This window comes from Olea europaea, chromosome 22, assembly GCF_002742605.1.
Source record: "Olea europaea var. sylvestris chromosome 22, O_europaea_v1, whole genome shotgun sequence".
NCBI lineage: Eukaryota > Viridiplantae > Streptophyta > Magnoliopsida > Lamiales > Oleaceae > Olea > Olea europaea.
In genome coordinates, this window is record NC_036258.1 from 14,432,289 (window position 1) to 14,442,805 (window position 10,517).

The 10,517-nt window shown below is 33.5% G+C and overlaps 1 protein-coding gene across 2 annotated transcripts; it reads left to right on the forward strand.

Moving 5' to 3' along the window:
- Window positions 1-257: 257 nt before the first annotated feature.
- Window positions 258-5,011, forward strand: LOC111371793 (ribosomal RNA processing protein 36 homolog). 2 transcript variants are annotated; one of them, XM_022993951.1, is made up of 9 exons: window positions 258-395; window positions 1,352-1,482; window positions 1,570-1,636; window positions 2,172-2,224; window positions 3,250-3,304; window positions 3,385-3,459; window positions 4,072-4,189; window positions 4,443-4,489; window positions 4,582-5,011. In XM_022993951.1, the coding sequence occupies exons 1-9, from the start codon at window positions 312-314 to the stop codon at window positions 4,678-4,680; spliced, it is 729 nt and encodes a 242-aa protein (XP_022849719.1). In that variant the 5' UTR covers window positions 258-311; the 3' UTR covers window positions 4,681-5,011. The 2 variants fall into 2 exon arrangements, with proteins under 2 accessions (XP_022849719.1, XP_022849720.1); XM_022993952.1 differs by having other exon boundaries at window positions 266-395; window positions 1,343-1,482.
- The last annotated feature ends 5,506 nt before the right edge of the window (window positions 5,012-10,517 follow it).

Genomic DNA, 10,517 nt, shown 5'->3' on the forward strand with positions numbered 1-10,517 from the left:
TTTTCCTTTTTTTTTTTTTTTTTTTTCCTCCCTCTCTCCTTGCCTTTAGAAACTGCTGTCCCTCTAGTGTAATGGGAGGAATACCCAGGACCAAAATTCACAGGGGGCAACTGCCCCCGCTAGACCCAGGGTGGTTCGGCCTATGTTTCGTGGGTACCCATTTTGAATCAGTTTTCTGGAAAACCCTAACGAAGCCCTACCATGGGCACCACTTTAAAATTGTTTTAAGTTTTTCACCTTGCCGAGGTGTGATTGAGAAAAAATTGCAATTCTAATTTCAGGGTCTGGAGTTCACCATTTGAAGAATTGAAATGAAGAAACCCGAGTCTGCAGTTGCTACTTCGAATAAGATCAAATTCGATGACGGGGACAGCCACGAATCTTCATCCGAAGAGGCATGTATTTTGGCTACAATCTGTCTATATCTCAACTTGCGATTCCTTCAGCGCTCAAATCTTGTTATTTCAACCTTTATCTATTAGCTATATGGACAAGCGAGCATGCAAAAGTAAAAATGGGAAATTTGTGTGCATGTACGGGTTGCTTGCAAATCCATGTTCAATTTATGAATTCCATGCTTATCTTGTGTGTTTGTTTTGTTTTACTCTTAATTTGCATGAAGCTGAAATTGCTAGTAAACAACAATATTCCTAGTACATCCTAGAATAATGAGCAAAATGAATCAATCTATTGTGGATCAGTTTTTTCACAACTAGTTCCATAGTAGCAAGGAAAAAGATTGAGAAATATAAAATTATGATTTAATTTGTTCTCAAAACGGCCATGAAATGATAATCTCAACATGCTCTTGGTCAAGGATGCTACCTGTACACACTAGTTTGAAGGATCAGAACCTAGTTTGTAACATTTAAATTGAAAATAACTGATCCCTCTCGAGTGACAAACTAAGGAACTTGATGACCTTTTGAATTAATAATATGAAACTGAAGTCAATTGAGTTTAAGATATATTGAATGGGGATTCTTTTGTTTACCTTACGTAATTGCACGAAATACTACTTTATTTTCTTCCTGAAGATTAAATTCAAGTTATTAAAATTTCTTTTTGATATATTTTCATTTCCAAGATGGTGTTCTGTGTACTTATTTTCTACAATAGTAATTTATTTTCATTCTTTTTATCTAATGAAGAGTGGATATACAGTCTGCATAAACTCTGTATTTTCTAATTATTCCTAGATATACTTTTATTTAACAAATTATTTAAATTAATCAACCTAAGATTTATATCATTTTAAGAAACTCTGGATTTTCTAATGATTCCTAGATATACTTTCGTATATTTCCGGTAAAGCATATGCTTATAGCATACTAAAATTTAGTTTGAATAGGAGGAAGAGATTGAGCGTGAGCTTGCTGATGTGACATTTGAAGAGCTCTTGAGAGCACGGTCTGATGGATCGGAGATGGTGTACAGGAAGTCCAACGCAGAGAAAAAGAGCAGTCGAGCAAATAAGAACAGGTATTTTCTTCTCTTGATCGTTTGAATATTTTATTTTCATGATTTTGTGATATTATTTGCTAATTTTTAGTTATGGTAATTGTTAAGGCCTATGGAGATGAGCAGCAAGAAGCCGGTCAGCAGATTCAGAGAAGTCATCCAAGTTCCTAAAAGAGTGGGTTTTATTTTCTTTTCTTTTGATTTTCCCATGCAATTGATAGAATCTCGCATCTAAACATTTGTATTCAATATTACTGATATTTAAGGATGTAAAAGTTGTAATAGTGAAATATTGTGAGAGTGGTTGGTTTATGTGACTTTTTTGAGAACCCTTGCACTGTACCACACAACCTCATTAGGCCCTGTTATTAGTTTTAGTTGCATATTGCTTATGTTTCTTGTTGTATTTCATTTATTTACTGTTTTTTTCATAGTTCACTGTCACTTGGTCTTGCTCAAGATCTTCTCATCGTATAGAATTCCTCAGCTTATGTATTAAATGGGTATGATGTGGATTTGCAAGTTTTCTTTTCTCTTTTTGGCGAAACCATTCAGTATGTATGCTATGAACAACAACTATCTTTGATGCACATTCTAATCATCTTTAGATGAAATAGCAAAACAAGAATTACTTTTATCATTTTATGTATTCTGTTATCCCGTCTTTGCAAAAGTGGTTCTGGTTTAAATTGCTTTGCACTCTATTTCAGGTGGGACGTGATCCTCGTTTTGAATCATTGTGTGGCAAACTTGATGTTGAGGGGTAAGCTTCCTTTCCTCAGACACCCCTACTTTGACTATGTGTGGGATTTGTATATGTGCATCTGCACACATGGAACGATTTTGATTGATATGATTATGATTCTTATATGTTTGATGGTTCGCCGGTATTTGATCGTGATAGTAGAAGGCGTAGATCAACGAAGTTGTTGCCTCTTAGAAAAGAGTGGTAGTTTGCACTAAAAGCTTAATCAATAAATCTCGTATATTTTTTGTTAATCTTTTTCTCCAATCTTCTTAAATCAACTTTGCTTCCTTTTTCCTTTCAATTTACTTAATAAGGTTCCTTCGAAGGCTTAGTAGAGCCTTATGCTTCATCACTGGTTCATATAAGGATGGCATTAATGAACTCTAGTAAGTGTCCAAACCTCCAGAGCATTGTCCCTGATATACGTGCCATGGTCAACTGGAGCAATGAAGCACACCTTGTCTTTTCTTACACTGCCTGTTTGTCTGGAAATTGTGAAGAAAGTAGAAAGTAAGAAGAAAACATGCAGTAAATATTTCTTCTAATGGTTCTAACGTTCGGTGCCCTTGTGCACATATCAAAAGGAGCATTGATGCTCTACTTGTTGTCCCTACGTCCTTTGTTAATCACGTAAGAGTAATAGCTAAGTGGAAGCTTCAAATTGGTTTGTTGGGTTGCAATAAGACAACCTATTGAACCCCTTTGCCATTGCTTCCAGTATTACCTCAAATACTGAAAAAAGTGCAAATTCTTATCTGAGTAGATGGTTAAACTAATGCAATCATTTATTTTTCTTGCTATTTTCCTTCTGCTCTCACTTCATTGTTATTTTAGTCCAGCAAACACTTTACAATAGTTGATGGGCAAAGGTAAAGGCACAAGGACGCTATGCCCGTTGTCTGGTTGCTTAGTATGCTATTAGTGCCTGTGAGCTTGGCTGGCTTGAAAAAGAAGAATTTCTGATTTCCACCTGATTTTCTGAGCATTTATCTGTGATACAGCTTGGTTTTTGTTGTATGAAGTGTGCTCTGGATGTGCAGGTTTAAGAAGAGATATGATTTTATCCAAAAGAATGAATTGCCTGCTGAGAAAGAGGTAGCGTTTCCATATTCTAAATAATTATATAATTCTGCTTTTATTTCAGCCAAATTGATTACTCTGGTTGGCAACTATAGGCACTAAAGAAAAAGATGAAAGAAGAAAAAGACCCAGAAGTCATAAATGAGCTCAAGGATCGTATGGTTCAGATTGTAAGTGCTTTTACTATGAATGGATTTTCAGCTAGATTCCTTTAGACTCTGAGAGGTGTGTGTATAGGTTGTATACAGGGTTTTACTCCCCTTTTGATCTATCAACTGGGAAATTGTACCATTGGTCCCCAACCTATTGCCCTTGTAGCAAGTTGTTCCCTAATCTTTAAAAGTGATTAAGTTGGTCCTCAATCTTTCCTTGTATTTGAATACCAGTCTTTTGCAGTAGAAACCATCCAAATTAAATTGTCACGTGGGCTTCGGATGTCCAACTTGATGGAGCTACGTTTGTTTCCGGACTTCCAACAGGTGCCCAAAAATTTGACGTGAGTCATGTTTCCATGAGGACTACATTTTGATTTGAAGAAGATTTAGATTGGACAGTTTCTATCAAATGTAACTAATTAATGAAAGGCTGGGGATAACGTGGTTGTTGGAACCAATGGTGCAAGATTCCGTATTGAAATTTTGTCTTGTTCCAAAAGAATGCACTTTCTCAAGTCAAAGCTGTTGTTATTGCTGCATAGATTCATATTCCTTAATGTGTGCTGGCACCTCATAAGAGATGTGATTGTCGTGTTCACTGTTCTTTTAAATTCTCTCACTTGCCAGGGTAGGGAATTGAAGTCTGCAGTAACAAAGCATACCAATAAGGAAATTATAGCTGAGCACAAGAAGAAAGAGAGAGAAGCTGCTAAGAAAGGGAAACGACCTTATTATCTGAAAAAATGTAACTCTCCTTGCTGTTCCCCGTCCTATTTTTATCTCTTCCATCAGTTGATTATGTTTTCGTTCAGTTTCTTGATAAGTCGTCATTCCTTATTTTTTCCCATCATTTATCTATTCTTGTTGTAATCTCAAAAAATTATCCAAAACACATTAATAAATGGCAAAATGGAAGAAGAGGATACGAAGACACAAATAACCTGAAAACATTCCAATCAAGCATTGATTAAATCATACATTATCTTTCTGCCTTGCAGCTGATATTAGGAAGCAAAAGCTTATCCAAAAGTATGAGGAACTCAAGGTACACGGTGTAGCAATTGTCACAATATGCTTATAAATTCTGTCTTAACTATAGTGTTCCTATCGTATAAATTTACTTCTATTATCTGTTAGGGGACTGGCAAACTCGAGTCTTTTCTTGACAAAAAAAGAAGGAAAAATGCTGCAAAAGACCACAGGTACATGCCATATCGACGTCCCGCAGAGCAATGAAGCGAATATCATTTATAGTTCTATTGGGGTTTGGGACTGTGCAAGCATATTTTGGTGGGCTGATCAGTGCAGACAGCTATACACCAAGATAATTAGGATGGCCAGTTCTGTGTTTAATGATGAACAGGTCTAAGAATCTGAAACTTTTTAGATTAAGCACATATAGGTCCAGGTGTTTAGCCTAATTTAGTTGTTCTGATTATAACGTTGGCCTTCTTCCTTTTCAATTAGTTTCATTCGTAACTTCGAGACAGTTGCATATTATGAGCATGTTTGGTAGGGATTGTAATCCAATTATTATCAATTTTTTGACCGTTATTTCACTATTCTAGCCGTTGTTTTTGAATTCTTCTCTTACAGGTAGGACTCACTTTATTTTTAACGGTCTAAAAATCGAATAACAAAATCCCTACCAAACAAGCACTAAATGTTTTTGAATATTTTAAGGGCATGTTTGATATGGCTTTGAGAAGCCAGGAGGAGCTTTTGCACTCGGCTGATTAATTTTATGACAAGTCTTTGTTATAGTTAGAAAAACTTTCAGAAAAAGCTGAACGAATGTAACTTTTACTAAAAGCTTCTTCGCAAGATAAATCTCTTTTAGTAATAGTTTTCAAATACAAATTAAGGTAGCTCTCCGAGGAAGCTTTTTTTTACAAAGAAAGTTATGTCAAACGGGTCCTGAATTGATTATTGTGTGAGATGAGATTAGATTATAAAATGAGATTCTACTGATTAATTACTTATGACACTATGATGATGATCTTTATGCCTATTTTGTACGATGACAAAATTTAATTTATTTAATTTGTGATTTTATAGCGTAATGCATGTTTTGTAATGAAACTAGGGCCATATCAAATAAATTGTAGATAAGCATAGATTTTGCGAGCAACTTTCATCGTGTGCTATGCCGATGAGGCACGATGAATCCATTTTCTTCGTTCGTCAAGTACCATTGGGTTGTTGATGAAAGATAGAATTGCTAGGCTTTATATTGATACAAGAGAAGGTAAAGAATCAAGGTCAATGGTCTAAGGCTTCGACCGTAAACTCTTGTTATAACGTGTGCCAATGATTTAGTCGACCTTTTGTGACGTTGTGTGGTTTACAGAAGAAATGCTTGCTTTTAACTGAACCGGTCTTGACCCGTAGATATTTTAAATGGACCTTCTAAAATGTATTTGCACATGCGATATTTCCTGACAGGCAATTTATGGAGGGAAAAAAAAAAAAAAAAAAAAAACCCTTGTCCAGCTTATGAAATGGAGAAAATTGATTCAACTTTTTTGAGAAACTGCCTTCCTGTCATTATTTTTAAACTTTTATTTTACCTATTATTTTTAGTGACAAATTTACATAAAAAAATATTCTTTACGTAAATTTAAAAATTATTCCTTACGCTTTAGTCATATATTTTTCTAAAAATCACCATTTAAAATTATATATATATTTTTAAATAATGATTGTCAAACAGGAGTTAAAGTGTTACCGAATATTAAAAGAAGAGATCTAAGAAATTCATAGTATAAAACGTGGAAATACTTGAATATTGAGATTGAGGTAACGAAGTCTAAATATTGACATTTTTTTGTTGTTATTTGATCAACTTGAGTTTCCCCCGTCATATGTATGATAAAGTTTTCTAGAATTATCACTTATTTTCTAGCTGGTTCTGTATTGGGGTGGGGATCAGCATAATGGAGCATCAAAAATAGATTATATAGTCGACTTCATATTAAGAGGGTGTTTGATATATATTTTTATGTAAAAATGAATTTTAGAATAGTAAATTAAAGGAGAATGTACTGATGAAAAATAAGGATTTTTTTGACTTACGTGTAATATTGTTTTAATGAAAAATGTGTGGTTAAAAAGAAGAGAAAAAAATTATATTTTGATAAAAATGAAAATCAAACAGGGTCTAAAATAATGACTTGATTGCTGGTCACTTAAAGAAGGTCATCCGTGATATAATTTTTTAGTTGTGAGGTTACTTACCTTGATACAAGAATCTAGCCATCTGATAAGGCAAAAATTTATAAAGTTACTATTTGGTATGGATTAAAATCAAAATTTTAATTGAAGTCAAAGTCAACTATTAATTTGAATTATGTATTTTATGGGATTGACGACTTTTTAGTTATATATTTAATGAATTTTTATCAAATTTACAAAAAAATCAGGAAAAAATATTGGCATTCCTCCCCCACCCCTTCCCCTGTTTTATTTATTTATTTATTTTGGCCACAATGGCGGAACTCTTACAAAGACATGAAAACTTTTTGCTCAGAAAATATAGGAGATGAAAGATTAGAAAGTAAACTAAAACAAACAAAATCTATAGATTGCTTATTTGACCTCGTTTTTTCAAAATTTATTTTCAACTCCATATTATTCGATAAAATAGTTTTACATTTAAATTCAAAACTTTTCCTTTTCTTTTTTAACTACAGTTTCTCCAAAAAAAAAAGAAAAAAAGAAGAAAAAGTTGTATTCTTGGAGAAGGGTGTGTTCATTTTTGTTATTAACGGTGTCCCCATTTTCTTGATGAGAGACGGATATTCTTGGAGAAGGGTGTGTTCATTCTTATGATTTGTCATTATCTAATAATTTATCACAATAGAAGATGTGTTATTGTTAGCGAGCCTACAAATTTGTATACGGTCATGGATTTGACGTTCATACAGGACATGTAGTGAAATTTATGTCGATGGTCGATAACTTTCGAAAAAGCCAAATATGGGGGTTGCACCAAAATTTTCAGCAAGATTGTTTGGGATGAACTGATTTGAAGTTCATAGAATATTTTGATTCTAAGTGTTTATACTCTTTATAGTGGAGTATTGATAGTATTCCATTTTGAGAATCGTTGTTGTAAAAGAAAAGTATACTAAAGTTTTTCAAGTAGCGTGACGAAGAAGGTTAAAGAGATGTGAACATGGAACAAGATGAAGGTACATTATTCAATTGGGACGAGACATAAAAAATCATTCAACAATTCAAAATCAAGGTGATGATTGTAGGGATTTTGACTTGGTATAGTCCAATTAGAACAAGATTTTCTTCTTCTATTTCACACTGAAAATGTTTTTAGTTTTCTACTTTAATGAGACTGTTTAGTATCCCACTTTGATTAGAAATTTGTAGTTACCTGATAATAATATTTGGGATGTGTTTGGGAATTGGGGTGTGTGAGAGATTCTACTTATGTCTATATAAAATTTTCATACAATCTAATATTTCTGTCTCTGATAGTCCTTTTTTTATTTTTTTTTTATTTGGGAGTTTTTCATGTAAATTATGTTGTTATTTTCTCCATCTTTGCATTTTCTGGCTTCTAAATCATAAATTCTTTGGACAAGGACACTATGGAAAAATCAGGAACTGATTTCAATTTCCATGACTAAGAAACTTGTGGAGTCTCAAAAGGGACAAAAACATTCCTTGTGTGCTTATCTTTTACAGACATTTTGAACTAAAGGCTTAAATGAATAATGCTTGTGGTATCCCGGACATGATCCTCAATTCTTAAGGACTTGATTGACATCTTCTTTTAACTACGACCTATGAAAATATTAGTTGTAACTCGTATACCTACCTCAATTAGTATTAGAGCTAGATATCTCATGTTCAATTCACTTTGGGAGAAAAGAATGATGTCAGAATAAGAGCGTTGACCTATCTCGTAAAGAACTCTCGAAACAAGGCCCAAACCAAGCATAGTATAGGGAAAATATCCTAATCTTTTCGTTGCATTCATTAAGCTTCAATTAGTTAGTATATCATATCTATGATTTTTGTCCGAATATTATGTTAGCATGGGAAAAATATTTTTTCTATTTTTTATATATGTTATTTATTTTGCTTATTTAAAAATGTGAATAAAGTCTTCTTACTTTCTCTTTGCACATTATTTTGATAACTAATGACAAAATTACAACGAAAAATAATTGACATAAATGCAAAAATGAATAAACCTGAAGACATCATTGCAATTATATTATGATGATGTTAAAATATATGTAATGTTAAATTCAAAAGTCATATAAATTATTATAATGTCACTAAATGACTCGTAGCTAAGTTTTTAATTAACAATTGAATCAGAAGCTTATATCATCCCAATTGTGCCACCATGTCTCGATAGAGAAGATGGTATAGTTTTATCAGTTATAGTTCAACTAATGCCCCGCAAAACGAGCTTGCTCTCTTTTCCAGAACGGTATGCTTGAGTGGATAAAGCTACTCAAACAGGGGAATTGGACATGATTAGATGATATGTGCTACCATGTGTCTCCCCCCTTCCAAACTATTCAACAAATATTTAACACGTGTACCATGTTTTTAAATCCCATTATCGACCCTATTTAGGTAGCAAGATTGGTGCTTGAACCGAGTTATCAAGCTTGATGTTGAGAGCTATAATATTTGATCGTACTTGCCTAACTTGCATGTACTTTAATTCATCTTCAACCACGTATAGATAATAAAGTTTTCTAGAATTATCACATACTCGTGCAGGCATTTCTTTTACTTACTAGGCTCATGTTTAGAGTAGTTAAATATCACATTTTAGTAAATTTTGATAAAAGTTAATGAAATGTGTAATTTAAAAATTGATAAAAATTGTGAATCTGATCAAATGTAATGAAAATAAGTATTGATTTTGATTTAAAATTTTATCCAATTTTTAAGCTACTTCAAACAGGGTACATAAAATGAAATGGGTACACATGGGAAGATGAAAGGGATTCACTTGTAGGCAGTGGCAGATGCAAACATTTTAAGTTAGTGGGGGCACAATCAAACTTGTTAAAAAGGTGATGAAAGAATTTAAATATTCGATATCTTATTACAATTGTTCCATATGAGTTATCATACTTTCATACCTTTCCAAAATACAAGTTTAAAGATAATGTTCGAAGCCACACATTTTCACACATAAACAAATTTTCATTTATATTGCTAAAATCAACAATTAGTAGTAAATAAAAAAAAAATTCTAATATACTTAGTTCAACAAATTCACTGAAGATTCACAAATCAAAAATTAAAAGGTCGGATGAGAAACCTAAGTACTTCTTTTTTAGAGAGATGTAGCGAACGTTAAAATATTCACTTGGAGGAAGTGGAAATACTATAGATTCTTCCACCAATGCCAAGACAAAAGACGAACTATGCAAAGACACGGAACCTCAATTCAAGCAACGATACTGATACTCTTTGCATGGTAGGCCAAAAAGGGGGAAAAAAGACCCATGAAGAGTCCGTTTCATGGAGAAACAGGAGTCTGACATAATTATGGAGGCAAAAGGGGCTTCTTTCTGTGAGGTTAAAGAATGTAACAGCGATTGTGAGCCCAAAACGCGAAAAATTCCCGAAAACCTTTGGGCTAATACTCTCATTTTCTGGCAACGCTCAAGAAGGGATTAGAGAAGGGAAGGCAGACGAATTGTTTTCCTTTTCAATTTTTTGGTGTTTGGTTTGTAATGGGTTTTCACTTTTCCGTTTCTGTTTTCAATGTTTTGTAATTACTGGGATTGAGCGTTGGGAGTTGGGGTGTAGCCATTTTATCTACCCAAAATTAATTATTCGAACGTTGCCACCTACTTATTTGACAACCCCTGCATAATTATACTTATAAGTACATCATTTTTTTCTCTTTCCCTCACAGTGCCCCTCCCACTTGCCACTCACTTGTCTGACAACCCTATGCATGCATTAAAAGGTACATAAATTTTTATCTTTCCCTGTCACCCACTTTTCTGACAACCCCATGCATAAAAAAGTACATAATTTTTTCTTTCTTTCCCTCACAATGCCCCTCCCACTGA